Source organism: Mesoplodon bidens (assembly GCF_964165515.1).
Source record: "Mesoplodon bidens genome assembly, chromosome: 4".
Lineage (NCBI taxonomy): Eukaryota > Metazoa > Chordata > Mammalia > Artiodactyla > Ziphiidae > Mesoplodon > Mesoplodon bidens.
Window position 1 is genome coordinate 73,935,887 of NC_138160.1, and position 25,268 is coordinate 73,961,154.

At 36.7% G+C, this 25,268-nt stretch overlaps 1 protein-coding gene across 1 annotated transcript in view; it reads left to right on the forward strand.

The window, feature by feature from the left end:
* ADGRV1 (adhesion G protein-coupled receptor V1) overlaps positions 1-25,268 on the forward strand; it is a gene marked incomplete at its 5' end in the record, with an annotated part of 521,373 nt that overhangs the window by 67,691 nt on the left and 428,414 nt on the right. The window contains 9 exons of the mRNA XM_081231559.1: positions 6,619-6,748; positions 9,387-9,467; positions 10,878-11,017; positions 14,697-15,306; positions 18,864-19,079; positions 20,605-20,820; positions 21,528-21,772; positions 23,006-23,187; positions 24,012-24,823. Of these exons, the coding sequence (XP_081087685.1) occupies positions 6,619-6,748; positions 9,387-9,467; positions 10,878-11,017; positions 14,697-15,306; positions 18,864-19,079; positions 20,605-20,820; positions 21,528-21,772; positions 23,006-23,187; positions 24,012-24,823 (2,632 nt within the window). The remainder of the gene's footprint in view (positions 1-6,618; positions 6,749-9,386; positions 9,468-10,877; positions 11,018-14,696; positions 15,307-18,863; positions 19,080-20,604; positions 20,821-21,527; positions 21,773-23,005; positions 23,188-24,011; positions 24,824-25,268) is intronic.

The window sequence follows — 25,268 nt, forward strand, 5'->3', positions numbered from 1 at the left end:
AGTTGTATTATCACCAATATGCATATTAAGTGAATGCTCATAATTTCTTCTCAACTATACTTCTCAGGAAGTATTTTATATCCTTCAACATTTGTTTTCCCAAAGAATCTTTTTCCTTAAATTTAATATTAATTTTCTTGATTTTCCTCTTATTCCTAATAAGACCTGTACAAGGGTGTAGTCTTCAGTAATTTGTACATACTTTTTCTCCCAAACCCCAGAAAACTTGGCTAATTGAATTCAATTAATTTTGGCTGTATTGCAGTTAGCAGAGTTTTCTTTGCTAACTGCAAGAAGATGATTTCTTCTTTCTCAAACGCTTTTATTGGGCAAGTTATATTTCTCTTGCCCTGACATTTATTTTGTCTTTAGTTTGGTATGTAGTATACTCCATAGGGCATCTCATCTCGGCTTAGTATTGTCTTCTCTGTGTTCTGTTAAAGAAATACTTTAGTCCTTATATTGATGGTCTTTTTAAAGTTTTTTTTAGCTTTATTCAGGTATAATTGACGAATAAAAATTATATGTATTTAAGATGTACAACTTAATATTTTGATACACATATATATTGTGAAATGATTACCACAATAAGCTAATTAACATATCCATCACCTCACATAGATATAATTTTCTTTCCCTCCCTTCCTTCTTTCTTTCCTTCCTTCCTTTCTTTCTTTCAAGATGCTTAAAATCTACTCTCTTAGCAGATTTCAAGTGTACAATATAGTATTGCTCCAGAACTTACCTTGCATAACTGAAACTTTGCATCCGTTGATAACTTCTTATTTTCCCCTTCTTCCAGTTCCTGGCAAGCACCCTTCTAGTCTAGTTTCTGCTTCTATGAGTTTGACTGTTTTAGGTTCCACGTATTATTGGATCATGAAGTATTTGTCTTTCTGTGTCTGGCTTGTTTTACTTAGCATGATGTTCTTCAGGTTCGTCCCTGTTGTTGCATATGACAGGATTTCCTTTTTCTATTTTTTAAGGCTGAATAATATTCTGTTCTATCTATCTACTATCTAATTTTCTTCATTGATCTGCTGAAAGACATTTAGGTTGTTTTCATATCTTGGCTACTGTGAATAATGCTTCAGTGAACATGGGAATGCGGATATCTCTTCAACATAGTGAATTCATTTCCTTTGGATATATATCCAGGAATGGAATTACTAGATCATATAACGGTTCTGTTTTTAAGTTTTTGTGGACCCTCTGTGCCATTTTCTATAATTGCTATATGAATTTGCATTCCTACCAACAGTGTACAAGCATTTCCTTTTCTCCACATCCTTTCCAATACTTGTCATCTCTTGTCTTTTTAACAGTATTCCTTCTAACAGGTGTGAGGTGATATCTCATTGTGCTTTTGATTTGCATTTCCATGATGATTAGTGATGATTTGCACCTTTTCATATAGCTGTAGCCCATTTGTACGTCATCTTTTGAGAAATGTCTATTCAGGTCCTTTATTCATTAAAAAAAATTAAAAAAAATTTTATACGATTTTTAAAGGTTATGTTTCATTTACAGTTATTATAAAATATTGGCTATATTCTACATGTTGTACAGTACATCCTTGAGCCTATCTTACACCCCATAGTACCTCCCACTCCCTCAACACTACATTGCCTCACTACCCCACTGGTAACCATACTTTGTTCTCTATATCTGTGAGTCTGCTTCCTTTTTCTTTTCTTTTTTATTTATCTATCTATCTATCTATCTATCTATCTATCTATCTGTTTATTTATTTATTTACGGTACGCGGGCCTCTCACTGCTGTGGCCTCTCTTGTTGTGGAGCACAGGCTCTGGACGCGCAGGCTCAGCGGCCACGGCTCACAGACCCAGCCACTCCGCGGCATGTGGGATCTTCCCGGACCGGGGCACGAACCCATGTCCCCTGCATCGGCAGGCAGACTCTCAACCACTGCGACACCAGGGAAGCCCCCTTTTTCTTATATTCACTAGTTTATTGTGTTATTTAGATTCTACACATAGATAATATCATACAGTGTTTGTCCTTCTCTGTCTGACTTATTTCACTTAGCATAATGCCCTCTAAGTCCATCTGTGTTGCTACAGATGGCAAAATTTCATCCTTTTAATGGCTGAGTAATATTCCATTGTGTGTGTGTGTGTGTGTGTGTGTGTGTGTGTATACCATAACTTCTTTATCCATCCATCTGTTGATGGACACTTAGGTTGCTTTCATATCTTGGCAATTATAAATAATGCTGCTATGAACGTTGGGGTGCATGTGTCTTTTCAAATTAGTGTTTTGGGTTTTTTTTGGATATATATACTCAAGAATGGAATTGCTGTGTCATATGGTAGTGATATTTTTGGTTTTAGAGAAACCTCCATACTGTTTTCCACTGTGGCTGCACCAATTTACATTCTCACCAACAGTGTATGAGGCTTCCCTTTTCTCCACATCCTTGCCAACATTTGTTATTTGTGCTCTTTTTGATGATAGCCATTCTGACAGGTGTGAGATGATATCTCATTGTGGTTTTGATTTGTATTTCCCTGATGATTAGCTATGTTGAGCATCTTTTCATGTGCCTGTTGTCCATCTACATTTCCTCTTTGGAGAAATGTCTATTCAGTTCTTCTGCCCATTTTTTATTTGGGTTTTTTTGTTTTCATGTTGAGTTGTATGAACTCTTTATATATGTTGGATATTAATCCCTTGTTGGTCATATCATTTGCCAATATTTTCTCCCATTCAGTAGGTTGTCTTTACATTCTGTTGATGGTTTCCTTTGCTGTGCAAAAGCTTTGAAGTTTAATTAGGTCCCATTTGTTTACTTTTGCTTCCATTAGTCTATGTGTCTGTTTTTGTGCCAGTACCATACTGTTTTGATTACTGTAGCTTTGTAGTCTACTATGAAGTCAGGGAGTTTGATTCCTCCAGCTCTGTCCTCAGGATTGTTTTGGCTATTCAGTCTTTTGTGTTTCATACAAATTTTAAAATTATTTGTTCTAGTTCTGTGAAAAATGACATTAAGGCACTTCCCTGGCAGTCCAGTAGTTAAAACTTCACCTTCCAATGCAGGGGGTGCACGTTGATCCCTGGTTGGGGAGCTAAGATCCCACATGCCTCGTGGCCAAAAAACCAAAACTTAAAACAGAAGCAATATTGTAACAAATTCAATAAAGACTCTAAAAAAATGGTCCACATCAAAAAAAGCTTTAAAAAATGACATTAATATTTTGATAGGGATTGCATTGAATCTGTAGATTGCCTTAGGTAGTATGGTCATTTCAGCAATACTGATTCTTCCAATTTAAGAACACAGTATATCTTTCCATCTGTTTGTGTTGTCTTCAGTTTCTTTCATCATCATCGTATATTTTCGGAGTACAAGTCTTTTACTTCCTTAGGTAGGTTTAGTCCTAGGTATTTTATTCTTTTTGACGCTATTGTAAATGTGACTGTTTCCTTAATTTTTCTGATACTTTGTTGTTAATGTATAGAAATGCAACAGATTTCTGTATATTAATTTTGTATCCTGCAACTTTACCAGATTCATTGATGAGCTCTAGTAGTTTCCTGGTGGTCTCTTTAGGATTTTCTATGTATAGTATCATGTTGTCTGCAAACAGTGACAGTTTTACTTCTTTCTTTCCAATTTGGATTCCTTTTATTTTTTTTCTTGTCTGACTGCTGTGTCTAGGACTTCCAATACTATGTTGAATTAAAGTGGCGAGAGTGGGTATCCTTGTCTTGTTCCTGATCTTAGAAGAAATGCTTTCAGCTTTTTACCATTGAGTATGTTGTTAGCTGTGGGTTTGTCATATATGGCCATCCCCAATCTCCAGTTGGATTATCATTTTCTTTAATAACTAAAACAAAATGAAAGAAACAAAAAAATCTATGTATGTATCCTTCATGACTGTCAGAAAGCTAATACCCTTGGAGATGTTTCTGAGAATTTTCAGGCCATGGGTTGCAGAATGGATGTTGTGTTAGCAGGTATGAAAACAACATGAATCTCATTGTACATCTCTATTAGAGCTCTTGTGACCAGGTGCCTTGTCAATGAGCAGTAATATTCTGAAAGGAATATTTTTTTCTGAGAAGTAGGTCTCCACAGTAGGCTTAAATATTTAGTAAACCATGTTGTTAACAGAAGTGCTGTCATCTAGGCTTTGTTGTTCCACTTACAGAGCACAGGTATAGTAGATTTAGCATAATTCTTAAGGGCCCTAGGATTTTTGGAATGGTAAATGAGCATTGGCTTCAACTTACAGTCACCAGCTGCATTATTAGCCCCTGATAAGAAAGTTAGCCTGTCTTTTGAGGCTTTGAATCCTGCCATTGAATTCTCCTAATTATGAAAGTCCTAGATGGCGTTTTCTTCCAATATAACACTGTTTTAACTACATTGAAAATCTCTTATTTAGTGCAGCCGCCTTCATTCATTATCTTAGCTAGATCTCCTGGATAACTTGCTGAAGCTTCTATGTCAGCACTTGGTGTTTCATCTTGTACTTATGTGTTATAGAGATGGCATCTTCCCATCAACCTTATGAACTAACCTCTGCTAGCTTCAAACTTTTCTTCTGCAGCTTCCTTACCTCTCTCAGCGTTTATGGAACTGAAGAGAGTTAGGGCCTTGCTGTGGATTAGGCTTTGGCCTAAGGGAATGTTGTGGCTGGTTTGATTTTCTATATAACTACTAAAACTCTCCATATCATCAGTAAGGCTGTTTTGTTTTCTTATCATTCATGAGTTCACTGGAGTAGCACTTTTAATTTCCTTCAAGAACTTTTCCATTGCATTTAAAACTTAGCTAACTGTTTGGCTCAAGAGGTGTAGGTTTTGGCCTGTCTTGGCTTTTGACATGCCTTTCTTACTAAGCTTAATAATTATTTCTAGCTTCTGATTTAAAGTGAGAGACATGTGACTCTCCCTTCCACTTGAACACTTAGAGGTCATTGTAGGGTTACTGATCAGCCTAATTTCAATATTGTTGTATCTAAGGGAATAGGAGGCCCCAGAAGAGGGAGAGAGATGGGGGAATGGCTAGTCAGTGGAGCAGTCAGAGAGCACACACAATTATTAAATTAGCTGTCTTATATGGGTGTAGTTCCCTGTGCCCCAAAACAATTACAATAGTAACATCAAAGATCACTGATCACAGATCACTGTTAACAAATATAACAATTAGGAAAAAGTTTGAAATATTGTGAGAATTACCAAAATGTGACACAGAGACAAGAAGTGAGGGAATGCTATTGGAAAACATGGAACCAATAAACTTGCTCTACGCAGGGTCGCTAAAACCTTTAATTTGTAAAAAATACAATATCTGCAAGGTGAAATAAGGCGAAGTGCAATGAAATAAGTTTTGCCTGTAGAAATTTGGAAGTTGGGAACATATACATGACATTAAAAGCCTAGAATATGGTAGCCTTGTCTAGAGATAGGGTCTAGAGGGAATCTGATGAAAAATAGTTTTTCCAGGTCCTAGGAGAATGTTAAAATTCAAAGAACACAAAGATGAGCTAAAAAGGTAGGAAAAATAGGAAATGTGGTATCACGGAATACCAGAGAGAGAGGGAGTGGCCAATTGTGTAAGATATTGCTAATGTCAAATAATATGGTTTCCTAAGACAGTCAAATGTTATTTCTGCTGTTAAGATTTGTAGAATTACTCCTTTGATGACTGCACTGTAGGCAGGGTTAATTACTTTTTTTTCTTGAGCTGCTGTGTGTCTTTTATAGCAGTTGTTTTCTATCCTGTGCTTAATACTCCTTAGGGAATGTTTTCATGGAGATACAGATATGATTTGGCTGTTTTTGAATCCCAAGCATCTAAAATGGTACAACGCACATACTATGTGTTTGAAAATATTGAAAAAAATTAGTAAGTGAGTGATTAAATGCATTGGTACTTGGGCTCCTCAGTTTAGCTTTAGGATCATTAATTGCTCCGCAGGATGAAATATAGTTGTCCACAAAAGCTAACCCTAGAAAAAATTTAAACATCTTTATTTATTCTCATGACTTGAGGGGAAAATGCTTATATTAGATAGTGGGAGAAAAAGGGCCTTAAGACTTTAAAAAACTACTTTTCTAGTAGCTATGAACTTTTCTGATGGGAGATTTGTATCGCGAATTGCAATTGTGATATAATCAAGGAAAGATTAATGCCCAGTGGATTGATACTTATTATTGCTATAGGGGAAATTTTTGGAATGAAAATACGATTATTATTATGCAGTGAGTATTTAAATTACTCAATGACATAAACCGAATAGTTCTCAATATACTTAATCAAAAGAATTCCATGCATCTCATTGACTTAATTCTTTAGGAATTTGTGGATGTCACCTATTCAGATTTCTCATTTGCCTTAACAATTTTTTTTTGATGAATAGGAAAATAAGAGAGATAAAAATCCATCTGCTTTATTTAGTTTGAGGATATTTGTTTAGAATTCATATTGAACACTATTCATATCCACTTAAATGTTTTCAATTTTATATTTTACTTTATCTGTTTCAGTATTTATAACAATTTGGGATATAGTAAACATTCTTATTTTACACATTCACATACAGAATAATTATAATCTAATGGATAAATCTTTTATTTATATTTCAGAGTGTTGCTGGTACCTTAGAATTTCAACCAGGAGAAAGACTTAAGTACATTTCTGTTAACATCACTGATAATTCTATTCCTGAATTGGAAAAATCCTTTAAAGTTGAGTTGTTAAACTTGGAGGGAGGAGGTAAGACTCAAAAATGTCAAATATTTACTTGTACACTCACCATGGTGGTAGTAGATTCTATTAAGGAAATAGGTTCTTTTGATTTAACCTATTGTGCTGTTTTTCACCCTTTCATTACCCATTGGTCTTTTCCTAAAGTAGATGTGCTTTTACAATGAAATAATTTAATTATGCTGAATCACCAAATTATAGCTATCATTCAGAGTAGGTGCCTCTAAAATCACCTCTCTACCTTCTTCCTTATTTCAATTTTCACAGTAGCTCCTTTAGAGCTACCTCCAGCTGTAGAACAGGTCAAAGTTAATCTCTTTAGATAATCCATTATGAGGTGATTATCAATAAAACAGGTTAATAATACCTTCCTCTCAATTCTGTAATGCCGAAAACTCTGATTATCACAGATTTTTGGAGTCAAAAATCCACTTTGTGGCAAAACTCATCTGTATTGAAGAGAGGCTACTTATAATCTTTATTTATCCCACTTAGATTAACTATATATGTTTCTTTGCAGAAGTATCACTGTGTTTGATTATCAGGTGCTACTGGGGGTGTTACAGTACACATGAGATGTGTACCATATTACCTTTATAAATGTAAGAATTTGGGAGTTGGTATGGTATTCATCAGGTCAGTCTCTTCCATTACAAAAGCTGGTATTATTAGCTTATTATTATTTTTATGTTTTGATGAAGAAAGTCATAGTACTGAATAAGCCATCCAAAGGGAGAAATTGGGTAAGACAGAAATACTAAGATTGTCTTTTAGTATGCAGTGAGACTTTGGGGAAGTATGACAAAATTTTCCCATGTTTCCCTTCCTTGTTTTCCCAAAGCCCAGGTGGCAGCAAAGGAGGACAAGCCAGGGAAATGATTAAACAGCGCCACAGCTTGGCTGACTACATAAAACAGTGAAAGTATGCTGGACAGCCTGCTGGGCTGGTGTCATGTAACAATACCAGCTTTGCTTGTCTTCTAGAGACAAGTCCTTTCATTTCCAAATCATTATTTTCATGAAACGACTTCATTAATCAGAGGTCACTATAAAGTATTTGAAGAATTGTTCTTTGTATTACTTACAGCTAAAAATACTTGTGTAATAGAGAAACTGTTAGTGAGTATTACCTAATATTGATTAATAAGGAGCATCAAATATTCTTCAGAAATGATATTTGTGATCATAGTGATACTTGTGATTTTATATAGAAACTTCTATATCTCTAGAATATGCATCGTTATGTATTAATTGGGCATGAGTACTCATTTGAAAACCAGTCTTGCACCTTAAGTGGGCAATACTGGCAGAGAAGCTGATCCTCCCCCGCCCCCTTTGAGTGCGGATTGGAGGTAGAGGAATCTAGACGCTGGCCTCCATTCCTCCAGTTGTAGCTGGGACTGCCTAAGAGGTGAAATAGCTTGTAGAGCTAAATTCTTTTGAGGATCAAAGGAGAAACCCTTATTCCTCACTGTTTTGCCTGTAATACTAATTCTACATATGATAGCCACCTGAGTAGATGTTTTATGCTAGCCAGGGTACATTGCTGTTAAATTTCACCCCTCTTCCTCACAACTTCTGGTTAATATGGAAGCCAAGCCATGCACTGGATAGTCCCTGAAATCCATTTTGCCTCTTATGTCTCTAAGATCATTTCAGGTTTTGAGTGCCATAAATTCTCATATATATCCCAGTCCTTTGGAGGGGAAACACAGAAGAGCAGGGCAGATCTTAGACTGGCCTGTCAATCAAGGATACTGGTAGAAGCACATAGGTGTGGATGTGGTCTTGCTACTCTTACTCCTTTTCCACTGCTGCCATCGCTGCCCTTCCTGTCTTCTTTGTTTTCAAATATTTGGCAAAATAATGGTTGGCTTGTGAGATGTAGTGGAAGTAAAGTTAGAATCATTTTCTCTTTATTATAGTCTTTATATATTGCCAGGGTACTTCATTTTCTACAATATTATTTATTTGATCTTTACAGTAGTTCTGCAAAAGGCAGCAGGCATGTTTCATAGGTGAGAAAAGTGAGGTACCAAGAGGTTTAGTGACTTGCTAAAGGTTTTACAACTGCTGTGTCTCACAGCCAGGGCTGAAGCCAAGGTTTTTAGGCTGCTTGTCCAGGGTTCTTTGAGAAATGTCAGTGGCAAAAGGGTGATCAAGCCTGAGAATGGTACATATGGTGGGAATTTAACTGTGTGGTTGAAGGGAAATGTTAGATGCCTTTCCCTAATTTTGAATTGGTGGTTGTAAGTGGTAAGGTGACTGTCAGAGGTATATAGAACTAAGTGTAAGCTGATACGTGCACGCAGATGTTTAAAACATATTTAAAATGTTAAAAACAATTTACACTGTTGTAAACTGAAAATTTAAAAATAAAACTAGTTAAATTGGCAGAAATGGGACATGCCAATTACAGCCTACATGGAATATTTCCTGAAGCTATGAATGAAAGTTATATATATTGGTAGCTTGACTAATGTTATACTATTACCACCTAATATGTTGTTTTTTTTGTTTTTTGAAGAATGCATGTCTAATATTACTGTATTTTCCTCTTTGCTGGATATGTTTTAAGAGCTCTCAATTTTCTCATTGTGTCAACGTGTGTTGCGTGGGTTGTGTCTCTGTGTTTCTCCTTGTGAAGTGACTGAACTCTTTAGGGTTGATGGCAGTGGTAGTGGTGATGGGGACATGGAATTCTTCCTTCCAGCTATTCACAAACGTGGTAAGCAGCTGTTCCAAGGCCCTTTACTATTCTACATTTTAACTTTTCTTTTTAGAGACAAGAAAATTAACCATTTATTGATACCTACTACATGCAGGTCCTTTATGTATTTCATCTCATTAACCAGCACAACTTTATGAAGTATTATTTGTTCCATGTTATTGTCAGCCAGCTAGAAAGTGATCAAGTCACAATCAGGTCCTGTCTGCCTCCAAAGCCCAGACTCTCCTCCTCTCTGTGTGAACCTAATGCAGTTTCCTGATTCTAATTATAACAACTTTTGCTTGGTATCATTTACAAAGTGATTATTGAAAAAGATTTTACATCGCTTTGAGTACCTGAAAAAGAGATAAATAGAACATTTATACTTTCACGTAAAATGTATCACAGTGATTTTCTTTACAAAAACAAATGGGTCTTTATATGTAACTTTTAATCAGAACAAATGGGAAAGAGAAATTAAGAAGAAAACAAATGGGGAGAATAAGTTGCCAGTTAATGGGCGGGAATATTGAAAAGAGGATGCCTTTTGAATTATATTCGTATACAAACATGATTCAGCTTTTTACCTCAAATATTTTTCATATTAAGGGAGAATACATAGAAATACTTGTTTTCTTTAGGGAGTACTCTTACTAACCCTCAAAAGGATTCCTGTTGAGGAATCCTCAAAACATTCCTTTTTCACCATGTCAGGTTTTATATTTTAGTTTCAGAACTCATGTTCCCACCCCTGTCATTCCTGACTTCCATGTAATGCCTCATGTAACTTCTGTATTTAATTACTCTCCTAATTTTGGGATTGTTTATTTTCTAGTTCAAATCCATTAATACAACATAAAAGTTGAACCTACTTCTTAGGAAAACATTAAATACTTCTTTAGATCTTGGCATCTTTTTAGTTATAGGACTGGATGAGACCAGGGGAGGTAGATCTATAATATCATAATATGATGAAAATAGGCCTTAATTTTAATGCACATTTGGAAACCAAGAATTTGTGCAGTCAGATTGATGAAAATCGTAGGGAAACTAGTATTTCATAAGGGTAAGAATCATTTTGGTTCACGTTCTTCTGAGGTTAGCAAAGGTCATGGGAGAATTTCCTCATATGCTCCGTGTGGAAGAATGTTTTCTTTCATAGAAAAGAAAAAGAAAAACAAGTTTTCCTTATTCATCTTCAAGTGCTTATGCAGCACTTGTATATCACGTTAGTGCCCAGACAGAGGAAGGTCATAAAAGCATGAATATGTGTGGCAGCCATTTGTGTGTGCCTCTCTTTCTAAAGCAAATTAGAACATGCTCAGTGAATGGTACATCTTTTTTCAAAAAGTTGTTCCTTGCTTTTCCCTTTGGTTTGTAAATTACTGATTAACATTTTCTTCTGTTTGTTGGAACTTATCCATGCAGCCAGTCTAGGAGCGGCTTCCGAAATTCTAGTGACAATTGCAGCCTCAGACCATGCTCATGGTGTATTTGAATTTAGCCCTGAGTCACTCTTTGTCAGTGGAACTGAACCAGAAGATGGGTACAGCACTGTTATATTAAAGGTGAGTACGTTTTCCTCCAGTCCTAGACATTGCTTTTAACACTGTTTTATTGTTTTATTAAGGTGTACTTTATATTGATTTTTTTCTATTTAAGTGGAGGGGAATGAGCCTGGAGGCACAGACAATTCAAACTGATAATTAAACAACGATTTGACATTTGTCTTTGTCTTTCACTTTGCATACAAATTCATCTTATGACTCTGAATATTCCTGAGTCTTTAAGGAATACAGTGGATGTGTCCTACATAGATTTTTATATTGATTCATATAGACTGTAGTAACAAACATCTCCAAAGCTCATTGGCTTACTACAACAAAGATTTATTTTTCACTCATGGTTTACGTCCATCTGAAGTGGGCTGTCATCAGTGACTTAGGACTGAGGATTGTAGAGGCTGCATCTCAACAGGTGCTTCTCTCTCCACGGAGTGGGGAAGTGTGAATGTGAGGAACTGCACACTGGCTCTTCAGCTTCTTTCTGGAAGTGATTCACAGCATTTCCACTTAATTTCTTTGGTCAAAGCAAGTGCAAGTCACATGACAACGCTAATGTAACCACGTAGAGAAGTGCAATCCTGGCTTGTATCTCTCCCAGAAGGAAAGAAAATCCAAAACATTTGTGAACAGCAATAATAACAACTCTATGTGTGTGTGTATGTGTGTGTGTATGTGTATGTCTGTATGTCTGTGTGTGTCTACTCTGCATTCATCCAGTAGGAATTAAGTAGGATTCTATGGTTAAATAAATTAGAGGAGCTAGAAACTTGCTCAGCTTTCTCAGATTTTATACAAGTGATACGAAGGATCACTCAAAATATATCCTTTCTGTATTCTCATGGCAGATCTTCAGTTAACTGTTGTGGAGTAAATTAAACAACTTCAGAAGGGATAACTAATTTATTTTATTATTATTTTTTTGGTTGCTTTGGGTCTTTGTTGCTGTGCACAGGCTTCTCATTGCGGTGGCTTCTCTTGTTGCAGAGCACGAACTCTAGGCATGCAGGCTCAGTAGTTGCAGCATGTGGGCCCTAGAGTGCGTGGGCTTCAGTAGTTGTGGTGCATGGCTCAGTAGTTGCGGTGCGCAGGCTCTAGGGTGTGTGGGCTTCAGTAGTTGTGGCGCTCAGGCTCAGTAGTTGTGGCTCATGAGCTTAGTTGCTCCGCAGCATGTGGGGTCGATTGGGGGTTACTTTTAGTTGTGGTGCGCGGGCTTCTCATTGCAGTGGCTTCTCTTGTTGCAGAGCATGGGCTCTAGGCAAGCGGGCTCAGTAGCTGCAGCATGCGGGCCCTAGAGCACATGGGCTTCAGTAATTGTGGCATGCAGGCGCAGTAGTTGTGGCTCATGGGCTTAGTTGCTCCATGGCACATGGGATCTTCCCGGACCAAGGATTGAACCCGTGTCCCCTGCATTGGCAGGCAGATTCGTAACTACTGTGCCACCAGGGAAATCCCGATAACTAATTATTGGATTGGCCAAAAAGTTCCTTCGGTTTTAAAGTAAAAATAAAAGACACATTTTTCATTTTCACCAAGAACTTTATTGAACAACGTATTCACCCTTCTGTTCCACTACCTTCCGCCATTTTTCAGGCAACGTCATAATTCCATCTTCCCAAAACTTTTTAGTTTTTTGAGCAAAGTACTATTCCAGGTATCTTTTACAATCTTCCAGGGAATTGAAATTTTTTCCATTAAGAGAATTTTGTAAAGACTGAAATAAATGGAAATCCGAAGGTGCAGTGTCTTGTGAATATGGCGGATGAATCAGAACTTCCCAGCCAAGCTGTAACAGTTTTTGCCTGTTCATCAAAGAAACATGCGGTCTTGCGTTATCCTAATGGAAGATTTTGTGTTCTCTGTTGACTAATTCTGGACGCTTTTCGTTGAATGCTGCTTTCAGTTGGTCTAGTTGGGAATGGCACTTGTTGGAATTAATTGTTTGGTTTTCCGGAAGGAGCTCATAATAGAGGACTCCCTTCCAATCCCACCATATACACATCACCTTCTTTGGATGAATACCGGCCTTTGGTATGGTTGGTGATGGTTCATTTCACTTGCCCCACGATCTCTTCCATTCCACATTATCGTACAGTATCCACTTTTCATCGTCCATCACAATTTGTTTTAAAAGCAGAACATTTTCATTACGTTTCAGTAGAGAATCACATGCGAAAATGCACTCAAGAAGGTTTTTTTTCCCTTAACTTATGTGGAACCCAAACATCAAAGCGATTAACATAACCAAGCTGCTGCAGATGATTTTCAGTGCTCGATTTGGACATTTTGATTATGTTGGCTATCTCCTGTGTGGTATAACGTTGATTTCTCAAGTAATGTCTTTATTTGATCGCTGTCGTTTTTAACTGGTCTACCCAACCGGGGAGCATTGTCCAGTGAGAAATCTCCAATATGAAACTTCACAAACCACTTTTGACATGTTCAGTCAGTCACAGCACCTTCTCCATACACTGCACAAATCTTTTTTTGCATTTCAGTTGCATTTTTACCTATCTTGAGATAATATAGCTATATGCCAAAAATGTTGCTTTTTTCTTCCATCTTCAATATTAAAATGGCTACACAAAAATTCACCAATTTTGTTAAGTTTTTTTTTTTAAATGCACGCTGATATGATAGCCTTTACAATACAGTCTAACAAAATTGTTTCTAATGAAGTTAAAGACAACTAAGCACTACTAGAGCCATCTTACGGAAAAATAACAAATGAACTCTTTGGCCAACCCAACACTAAAGAAAGAAAAAAAAAAGGATCAAGGGAAAGCATCAAGTTTTATAAATTCCTGGCTCTAACTTTATTTTGAGCCAGCATTCGTATTTTAAGTATAAATAAAAATTTCTTTTAGTTGGGACTTAACGTGAAGTGATTTCTTTAGGCTTTTCATTCTTTTTAACATACTGTTGACAAAATATTTCTTGCTTCTTAAATGTGTTTTATATAACCTTGGATTATGTACTTTTTTGGTGAACTTTTTTTTTTTTTTTTGCGGTACGTGGGCCTCTCACTGTTGTGGCCTCTCCCGTTGTGGAGCACAGGCTCCGGACGCACAGTCTCAGCAGCCATGGCTCACAGGCCCAGCCGCTCCGCGGCATGTGGAATCTTCCCAGACTGGGGCACGAACCCGCGTCCCCTGCATCGGCAGGTGGACTCTCAATCACTGCACCACCAGGGAAGCCCGAAGTTTTGTTTTTTATATTGTATTGAACATACAATTAAATATAATTTGTTTTTAAAAATGAGTTTTATGGCTAACTTTTCAGAAAAATTATCAGTCATCTTTTCCTTACAGTAAAGTATATACCTTCTTTGCAGGAAATATAAACATTTTCATGAATATACTTAAATATAATACACTGTTAATTACATTTGCTTTATTACTAATATATGTTATAGTTGCAGAAGTGATACAGCTATAGATTAGTTAGAAGCTAAAAATGTTAAGTCAGTCTGTCATTTCCTGCAACAATCACTTTTTAAGTGGGACTCCCTGAGGGTCTTCAAATATGGGTAGTACATTGCCTTCAAGAATTTTATATTCTTGAGAACAGCTTATATAAAATAAAATAAAAAGTTAATATCCCGTTATCATTCTGTATTTACAGACCTGTAAGTCAATGGTTTTAATTCCTCTTTTAATACATTTTAATATTAAATATTTTAAAGATTATGAGAAGTCATGGGACTCTGTCTCGAGTGACTTTGCTTTGGAGCATAGACTCTGATCCTGATGGCGATCTGGCCTTCACCTCTGGCAACGTCACATTTGAGATTGGACAGAAGAGCGCCAACATTACAGTGGAAATATTGCCTGATGAAGATCCAGAATTGGATAAGGCATTCTCCGTGTCTATCCTCAGTGTCTCCAGTGGCTCTTTGGGAGTTCATACTAATGCCACATTAATAGTTTTGGCTAGTGATGATCCTTATGGGGTCTTCATCTTTTCTGAGAAAAATAGACCTATTGAAGTGGAGGAAGCCACCCAGAACATCACTTTGTCAATAATAAGGTTAAAAGGCCTCCTGGGAAGAGTCAAAGTCACATACGCAACACTGGATGATATGGAAAAACTGCCTTATTTTCCACCTAATTTAGCCAGAGCAACTCAAGGAAAAGACTATATTCCAGCTTCTGGATTCGCTCTTTTCAGAGCCAATCAGAGTGAGGCAACAATAACTATTTCAATTTTGGATGATGATGAACCAGAAAGGTCGGAGTCTTTGTTTATTGAACTGTTCAACTCTACTTTAATAGAGAAAGTACAGAATCGCCCAAGTAAGTAACCATTAGTGTGTTGTTATTATTATTAGAGGTAAGAATCCTGAAACAATAAATTAAGAATTTGGTATAGTAGAAAATTCTATAAAAATAATAAGTTCTAACTTTGAAAGCATCTTCTTACAAAAGTTTATCGATAAGGCAAATGGAAGTGGGACACTTGAAAACATGAAACCATGTTTTAAAAGCCTGTTATATTCCCAGACTAAATTTTTAGAAGTGTCTGTGTAATCCAGTGTAACTGATCTCTAGTACTATTGTACTTGATATTGTAGCTTCCAGAACATTCTGGAATCAATGTGGGGGTTCCAAGGACAGTCCTGGTAGCAAGATCCTGAGTCTCTTTGGCCTTGATCCACTCTGGAAGATTCCTTAACCAACAGTCTCTTTGTATTAGTGAGGAGCCTGAGTGAGGATCTGGCAACTGCATGAGGGAAGTGGGGGGACAGGGCTATGTAGTAGTAAGAAATCCTGGAAATTTTGTGGGTCACCGTGAAAGCTAAGAAGAAGGCAGTGGTTGGGGATAAGAATGAGGAATGCAGAGTGACCCGTGTTGGGCAGAGGATCTGGTGCAGCGGCTTCTGTTGGAACATAGCAGCCTCTACCCCTGGGGTTGTGGCTCAGTAGCTTTGTAGAGAGAGAGGGGCTACTAGTTGAGAGCAGGGCCTGAGCTTGGGGAGCTAAAGGTAGTTATTGTACTATAGTTTGTTCATTAGTCACATCTCTCTGCGAAGATGTATAACTTTAGAAAGGGGGTTTTAAATAAAGAGAAGAATCTAGATTTCCTGGAACAAGACAACAAGGAAAGGAAGAATGGTGATATTAATTTAATATCAGTTTTAGGATAATATTGGTAAATATATATAACATAGTAAATAAATATTATGTATCTAACAATATAATAAAACCTTCTTAAGGAAATTGGAATTAAATAGTCCAAAGAGTAAAATTTAAGATCTGCATGTTGACTATGTTCTGCCATATAGATTAAGGTTTCTTACAAGTAAATTTCTTCACCTTACTGATAAACTGTATAGTGAGCACCATTCTTGCCCACAGTGTAATCATAGTCCATGGTTATAGAAGGAAATTTACTTTCTAGGACAACTGCTAGCATTAAATTTTCAGGTTACAGTCAAGGTTAAAATTCTCACATAATAACCCATCTCTTTTTTTCTTAGCAAGATTTAGCATCAGTTATAATAGCAAATACATTGAAATAAAACCCAATACTTAGTCTTATTAAGTAAAAATTATAAAATACAGCCCTGTTTTCAAGGAACTCACAGTTTTATTGAGTGAGCTGGAAATAAAACCGGGAGGGAGGATCACGTATAGCAGTGACTAGGAGCGATGGTTGCTGGTGCAGATAACTTAGGTTCAAGTGTATAGTAATAAATTGTTGCCATAAACTTTTTTTTTTTTTTTTGCGGTATGTGGGCCTCTCACTGTTGTGGCCTCTCCTGTTGCGGAGCACAGGCTCCAGACGCGCAGGCTCAGTGGCCATGGGTCATGGGCCCAGCCACTCCGCAGCATGTGGGATCTTCCCAGACCGGGGCACGAACCCGTGTCCCCTGCATCGGCAGGCAGACCCTCAACCACTGCGCCACCAGGGAAGCCTGCCCATAAACTTTTAAAGCTCCAGTTTCCTAATCTATAATACAGAATTATTATAGGACTTAAATGTCATAATATATGTGAAAATGAATACAGTTTCTGGCATGTGGTAAGCATTCAATAAATGTGAACGATTATTATTAATAAAGTGGTATGTGCAAAATATTAATGTGCTGTGGAATGGGAGAAACAGTCAACATGTATTTATGCTTGATATGTTCCTGGAACCATGCAGCGTACTTGGGGTGATTCAGAATAGGCATAAGCTATGATGTGAAATAATTAAAGGACAATTAAGTGCATTAGAAAGAAAACAGTAAATGTCATTAAAAATGAAAAAAAAGAACAAGGGCAAATCTATGTGATATTGTCTCAATTTTAATAGCAAAATCAGTGTAGGACCTGATAGGGTCTCTGTACTCTGCTCTGAGTGTAATCATCAACCTTCAGGACAGCCGTGTGAGAAGACTGGTGATGAACAGGTGCAGGGCAGGATGAACAGTCGTGGATAATTGACAGGTTGATGAGGAATTGCATATAGGGAGCAAGAGATTAGACAAACCCTTACATGATGCCTCTTAATTGTGTCCAGCAGGTACTAGTCTAATGCCTTAGCTTACTTCCTCAACATCTTTGTGCCCTTGATTCCTCATCTGTAAAATGTGGACCGTGTTACCCACCACATAAAGATGGTATGGGAATTAAATTCCTAGATGCAAGAGAAGTGCTTAGAACAATGCCTTTTGAATAGGGCATACTCAGAAAATGTCATCTGCTTCTACAGCTCTGTGTTACTGCCATTTTTTTCCAATGTAGTTAAACTTAATTGTTATATTGATTTATAGTTTTGTGTTTTAAACTATATAATTTAGTGCAGTCTGGGCCTGTATCATTGAAATTAAATTGTGTCATTACTTGTTTTAACAAGGGTGCTAGTTGGAATTGAATCTAGAAAGTAAGGGAATTTGTGGAGGGTCCTACATGCCTTCAAAATAAGTTTTGCTCTCTCTAAAATCAGTGGCAAGTAAGAAGAGAGTCTTAAAAGTAGGCTTAAAAGCATAGTCTTAAAGTGTAGCCTTAAAAGCCTAAGTGAGCACACTCTGTTATAGCAGCATTGGGGTAGCATGACTCCGCTTTCTGGATGAGGTAGATGCATGACTGTTAACTGAGATGGGGCAGGGGAAACAGGTTTGTGAGGAAGGACAGTGAAGCAGGGAGAGAGGCAGTAATTGAATTAGAGTGTGATGATTTTCAGCTCCTCTTTGAGGGCAAGTAACTAGATTACTTACCTACTCAATTTTGTAACTGTAGTGCCTTTAAAAAAATTTATGGCATACTGGTAACTAATTAAAAGAGCATAATTCTGTAGGTTTCATCATTTTCTGTTATATTTTGCAAAGTGATGATTAAATATACTCTAATCATTTTTTTTGCCTTTTTTTACAAGTTTCCAATAGTTATTAAAATAATTCTTATAGGGTAACTATTCCTTTGCTATAATAAAAATCTCCCTAGAAGTTATAGGAGAGTAGGGACTTTCCGTTTAGTTTATTTTTGTATCCCCAACATCTAGATTAGTGCTGGTACATAGTAAACGATAAATATGTTTTTGCTAAAAATGGTAGAAAACACAAAATGATTCTCCCATTTGGCTGATGGATCTTGCCGAGGCTTTTTTTTTTTAAATTTTTTATTGAAGTATAGGTGATTTACAATGTTGTGTTAATTGTACAGCAAAGTGACTCAGTTATACATATATATACATTCTTTTTCATCTTCTTTTCCATTATGGTTTATCACAGGATATTGAATACAGTTCCCTGTGTTATACAGTAAGACCTTGTTGTTTATCCATTCTATATATTGGCTGAGGCTTCTTGATGACTTTTGGCCAGTTCTTAGAATTTTGATATATTAGCTTTTCTTCTGTCTTTCAGTTCCAAACTCTCCACGCCTTGGGCCTAAGGTAGAAACTATTGCTCATCTAATTATCATTGCCAATGATGATGCGTTTGGAATTCTTCAGCTCTCAGCACCAATCGTTCGAGTTGCAGAAGATCATGTTGGACCCATTATCAATGTGACTAGAACAGGAGGAGCATTTGCAGATGTTTCTGTGAAGTTTAAAGCTGTGCCAATAACTGCAATAGCCGGTGAGAAAAGACATCTAAGGAGCAGTGAAGTGTTTTAGAGGGAAATTGTATCCTTGATTAACAAAGCCCCTTAAAGATGTAGTTAAAAAAATCAACTAGAAAGCAATAATACCCTTGAATGTTTTTAAGTCACAGACCTAAAGTTTTTATTATATATTTATCACACTGATTTTGTAGAATTTGTGAAAACTGTTGGCAAATTGTATATGAATTTAAAAGCTTTGATGACCCAAATATGCACAAACCAATGAAAAGTAAACCAAGGAAAGCGTTGTTAGGCTTTCTCTGTGTGTACTTTTAAGGTTTTTGGAAGGGATTCATGTGTAAATAATACTGAAGAATACAGGATAAAATGTGCAGCCATATGATTGCAGTGCTTGGCAACAGTCTTGTCTCTCAACTCATTTATCTTGCTTGTTTATTTATTTATGAAGAACATGGTAGAGTCAATGATTAGCATTAACTATTTTATGTATAAGCAAAAGGATTTCATTGTCAAATGCAAATATTAGGAGACAGCCTTCTTTGATAGTGCAGTTATAGCATCTAGAGAGAGATTTGCCTAAGAGCTATTCAGTCAGAACCTTTCTAGTGTGCACTCAAAGGACATGAGTGTGAATGCATGGGATAACATGATTGATTTTTTGAAATAAATCATCTGGATGTGATACTTGCTTGAAAAGACAATGAACCAGGCTCACCTAGTCCTTAAATGACATGTGTGTAAGGGGTGGGTGAGGAGGGGTAGCTCAGAGGAGTGCCTATCTGTAGGGGGCTTTACACATTGACAGATGATGAGGGTTGATCACTGTTCTAGAAAATTAGCACCCAAATTCCATAGGAAGCCTCTCTCTTTTCCTCATTCACTTTTTGACCAGAGACAAAGCCACCCGGAGTGGTATGCAGTAGCAGCTTTTAATCCAACTTTGTAGAAAATTTCATAGTTTCCAACCATAAGATTGATGACGCTGACATACCCGTCTCTGTGTAGCACTGTAATTTATCTCCCCAGTGAGATCAGAATTCTAGTTTTGTTCTTTGTTTTAAGGTATGATACACATTTTTTTTTTACTGTTGTAGATAAGGGGCCATCTTGTGGTAATGAATGACTCTCTATGTTCATGTGCATATCCATATCCATATCTATGTCTCTGTCTATATCTGTATCATCTATATGTGTATATGGCAAATAGAACACATTATGTATACATTGTTCTCTGTCTATATCTGTATCATCTATATGTGTATATGGCAAATAGAACACATTATGTATACATTGTTCTAAAAATGAAGAAATGAACTTGAACAACCCAGATGTCTTTTTCATTATTTTGTTGTATCAAACCCATTTTTTTCTTGCAAGAGAGGTAAATCTTGTTTAGAATAAATGTAGTCACTATCCTCGAAAAAGTCTTTCAAAGTATGTCCATGGAATGTGATATGTCATAGTATTTCCCTAGAGTATGGGATGTTTATTATCATATACTGGAATAAGTCTTAGCATTTTTCTTTATTGTCTTCATAGGTGAAGATTATAGTATAGCTTCATCGGATGTGGTCTTGCTAGAAGGGGAAACAAGTAAAGCCGTGCCAATCTATATCATTAATGACATCTACCCTGAGCTGGAAGAATCTTTTCTTGTGCAACTGCTGAATGAAACAACAGGAGGAGCCAAACTAGGGGCATTAACAGAGGCGATCATTATTATTGAGGCCTCTGATGACCCCTATGGATTATTTGGTAATGAGACTAGTTTGTGTCTCTCTTTTACTTGTCTGTATAGATTCATACCTTCCTTTATTTTTAGAGACTCAGAATTGATTTGATCTTGTTTCCTTTTAACCTGCTATGACTGATATATAGGACACCTATGTGTGCTCACTAGCAGTGGTTAGTAAACCTAGCAGTGGTTAGAAATCAACCTCTCAGAATAAATCTGGAAATCATACACTTTAAGGCTTTTAGGTCAGATCTGGTTCCTAGATGTGTTTTGTGAAGTTTAGACAATTCTTTAAAAAACTAATTTAGTTCACAGAAATTTGTACAAAAATCTGAATTTCTGGCCTATCTTTATAGTAGAAAAATATGGTGACATCAAGCCCCTTTCCTTCATAGCATCAGTCTTAGGAGAAAAATCGCAACTGCCAGGCTTGTCCCATGCAGTTAGCCCCCGAACTCACTAGACCTACTTCACTTATGACTGGTATATTCCTGACCTCTGTGGACATCTGAGTTTATGCTTTCTGCTTCTATCATAATGAAAATAATTTGGAAAATTTGGCAGGCCTGACCAATTTGTATCACAGCATGTTTCTCTCATTTTATAGGGTTTAGCTTCTTAGATTGCTTAGGGGAAAAAAAGAATCAACTGTAGGATGGCAATTGGTTTGCTCTACATTGACTTAGTTTCACTTTGTATTTGAAATTATCTCTCCTTTGCCCTTTAGGTTTTCAGATTACTAAACTTATTGTAGAGGAACCTGAGTTTAACTCAGTGAAGGTAAACCTGCCAATAATTCGAAATTCTGGGACACTCGGCAATGTTACTGTTCAGTGGGTTGCCACCATTAATGGACAGCTTGCTACTGGCGACCTGCGAGTTGTCTCAGGTAATGTGACCTTTGCCCCTGGGGAAACCATTCAAACCTTGTTGTTAGAGGTCCTGGCTGACGACGTTCCGGAGATTGAAGAGGTGAGAGGAATGGCTACTCTAGAATGACACTGTAAAACATATCTTGTCTTATAGTGACTAGGACAGATGGCTGTTATTGTGACATTTATAGAGGTGTCTGATAAATTATTTCTGTAAGAATGTTCAAAATATGGTAGTGTGAAAGTGATCCTTAGAGATAACAAAAAACAAGAATGTTCTAGAATTTACTAGTATAAGATTTTTTTGGTACAGTTATGTAATATTTTTCTACGTTTTGGTTAAATGATTAAACATGTATAGTCTGTCATAAGTTTTGCTGTATTGTTTCATATAAACTCTTAATTTGTTTGTATTCAGACTTCCTTTTGACTTGAGTGTGAGCCAGTCAGTCTTAATTAAGTTTAGATTTTGATTTTCCACTCATTCGTTTATTCTTTAGGATTTACTATGTGACAAATACCATGCTAGATTTATCTGCCTGATGTTTATTTTTCATCATGAAGAAGCAAGGTGGCAAATAAAGATAGAGTCTCAGTGGGGAAATTGATTCATCACTAACATATATTGGCTGAAGATAATTTTATTTTATTAAATTCAAGTTTTAAAAGCTGGAGCTCATAAAATTACATTTAATAGCATTTATTCTTTAATAGTGTCAAATTTTTGTAGAAGGGAAATCCATAAAATTTATTTTTGGGTGCTATTTGTGTCATTAAACACTTCTTAAATATTAGATATTAGTTAATACATATACAACATTTCTCTTTCCTTTTCTCTGAATTTAGGTATGAAAACCTAAAAACCTATCATAAATTTCTCTAAATTTATGATATGTTTTTAGTTTTACGTTTTATCAGAGAATTTTCATTTATGAGAATGTGGAAAATAAAGCATAATAAATGAACTATTCATAAAACACATATGCAGTATCCTCCCTAAGTAAAAAAAGATATAGGGATTAAAAGTATATTATTTAAGTGGTAAACATAAACAGGCATCTTAAAATTGATTCACAAGATTGTATAACAGAATATTAAGGAACTTAAACAGCCTGTATTTCTTCTGTGCCATCATGCTCTATTGTTAAAAGTTGGTGATGGATTGTTCTGTTACGTGTTGGGATTGTAAATGTAACGGAGGAGTTTCTTTGAGTCCATTTATATTTTACTCCATTTTGTTCTTGTATGGATAGTTTTGATTTTTTTTCCTGCATCATTTTTATTCTAATTTCAGAACCGGATTCTGTTAAGGAAGTTTTCACTGTATTTTTAGGTTATCCAAGTGCAACTAACTGATGCCTCTGGTGGTGGTACTCTTGGGTTAGATCGAGTGGCAAATATTATTATTCCTGCCAATGATAATCCTTATGGTACAGTAGCCTTTGTTCAGTCGGTTTATCGTGTTCAAGAGCCTCTGGAGAGAAGTTCCTGTGCTAACATAACTGTCAGGAGAAGGTATATGAGATGTGGCTGCTTGTATCCGGTGGGTGGAGGGGGGGGCGGTGATGGAACTTGTGGGGTGGTGGGAAAGGATCTCTTACATAGTCAAATAAAGTTTGGTAGTTTTTATAGAATGTAAATTATTTTATAGGTTGTTATAATTTGTTAATTGAATTATGCCTATTAATATAAAGAGCTCATTGTAGCTATCATACCTTTTATTAGTGAAATGGATTATACAGCATTGGGCTTTGTAGCCCCAGACACTTATTGCTTTAATTGGTGTTGTGTTTGAATTAGAACTTGAATACAACTGGCTTCTAAATTAAAGAACATTCAGATGCCATATGAAGTGGTTGACTTTCAGGTTCTGTTTTGTCTGGATTTCTCTTGTGAGACAGCATCCAGTTCACTGAGCTCCTTCAGAAATAGAAAATAGCTGGTCTTGCTTGCGACATTGTGGCAAGTAGTTACATTTCCTTAAAATGTACTCATGTTGGTATCATTGTTACTTTGTTTCAGTGAAAGCTAGTAATGAAGATTCATTTTCTAAGTCTTTGAAAATTCTGAAATGGATATGATTTGCATATCGTACAAGATATTTTCATAGCTTGGTTAAAAATAAGTAGCATTTGATTGAAAACGAGCCAGATTTCCTTACATGAGAAAACACAATGCGAAAGACAAATGTTATTAAGAAACATGGTTGTGTTTGCGCTAGTACTTTATCCACTTAAAAAAAAAATGAAAATCACAATCAGCATTCTCTTCTCTATTATGTAATCCACAGATTGCTTTGAGTGCTTAACCTGTCTTTTAACTGTCACTCCACATTTTAGCGGAGGGCACTTTGGTCGGCTGTTGTTGTTCTACAGTACTTCCGATATTGATGTAGTGGCTCTTGCAGTTGAGGAGAGTCAAGACTTACTGTCCTACTATGAATCGCCAATTCAAGGGGTGCCTGACCCACTTTGGAGAACTTGGGTGAATGTCTCTGCAATGGGGGAACCCCAGTATACCTGTGCCACTTTGTGCCTCAAAGAACACGCGTGCTCAGCGTTTTCCTTTCTCGGTGCTTCTGAAGGCCCCCAATGTTTTTGGATGACATCGTGGATCAGCCCAACCGTTAACAACTCAGACTTCTGGACCTACAAGAAAAACATGACCAGGGTAGCGTCTCTTTTTAGCGGTCAGGCTGTGGCTGGTAGTGACTACGAGCCTGTGACAAGGCAATGGGCCATAATGCTGGAAGGTGATGAATTTGCAAATCTCACAGTTTCTATTCTTCCCGATGATCTCCCAGAGATGGATGAGAGTTTCCTAATTTCTCTCCTTGAAGTTCATCTTATGAACATCACAGCCAGTTTTAAAAACCAACCAACCATAGGACAGCCAAATACTTCTACAGTTGTCATAGCATTAAATGGTGATGCCTTTGGAGTGTTTGTGATCTACGGTATTAGTCCCAATACCTCAGAAGATGGCTTATATGTTGAAGTTCAGGAGCGGCCCCAAACCACAGTGGAGATGATGATCCACAGGACAGGGGGCAGCTTAGGTCAGGTGACAGTCCAATGGCGTGTTGTTGGTGGAACAGCTACTGAAGGTTTAGATTTTATAGGTGCTGGAGACATTCTGACTTTTGCTGAAGGTGAGTTATGGTTCTAAATGGACTTCAGTTCCCCCTGGTAAAGTCGTTATAGTCAGTTTTTATGACAAGGTTCATATGAATTTTTACTGTATACATTCTTGCTAATATGTAAAAGTGAATGATGGTTTTGAAATAATAGTAGTTGGCTTGTTAATGGTTGACATGACATATGTAGGCCCATGACATAGGGCCCTACATGTGTATCTTTTTAGTTTATTGAAAAGATTTTCAGGGAATGTGAGAATTGTATCCCTTTTATGTGTGGTAGCAGAACCTTTCAGGAAGTGTAGAGGCAGCTCTAAAGCAACTTTTAATTTTGTAAGGGAATTTACAAGAATGAGCCATGTAGCTACAACCAAGCGTGGGTAAGAAGTATTGGTAGCTAGGAAAATGGGTACTAACTGGGAAGCTTTTTCATGTGCACTAGACAAATCAGGATAAACCT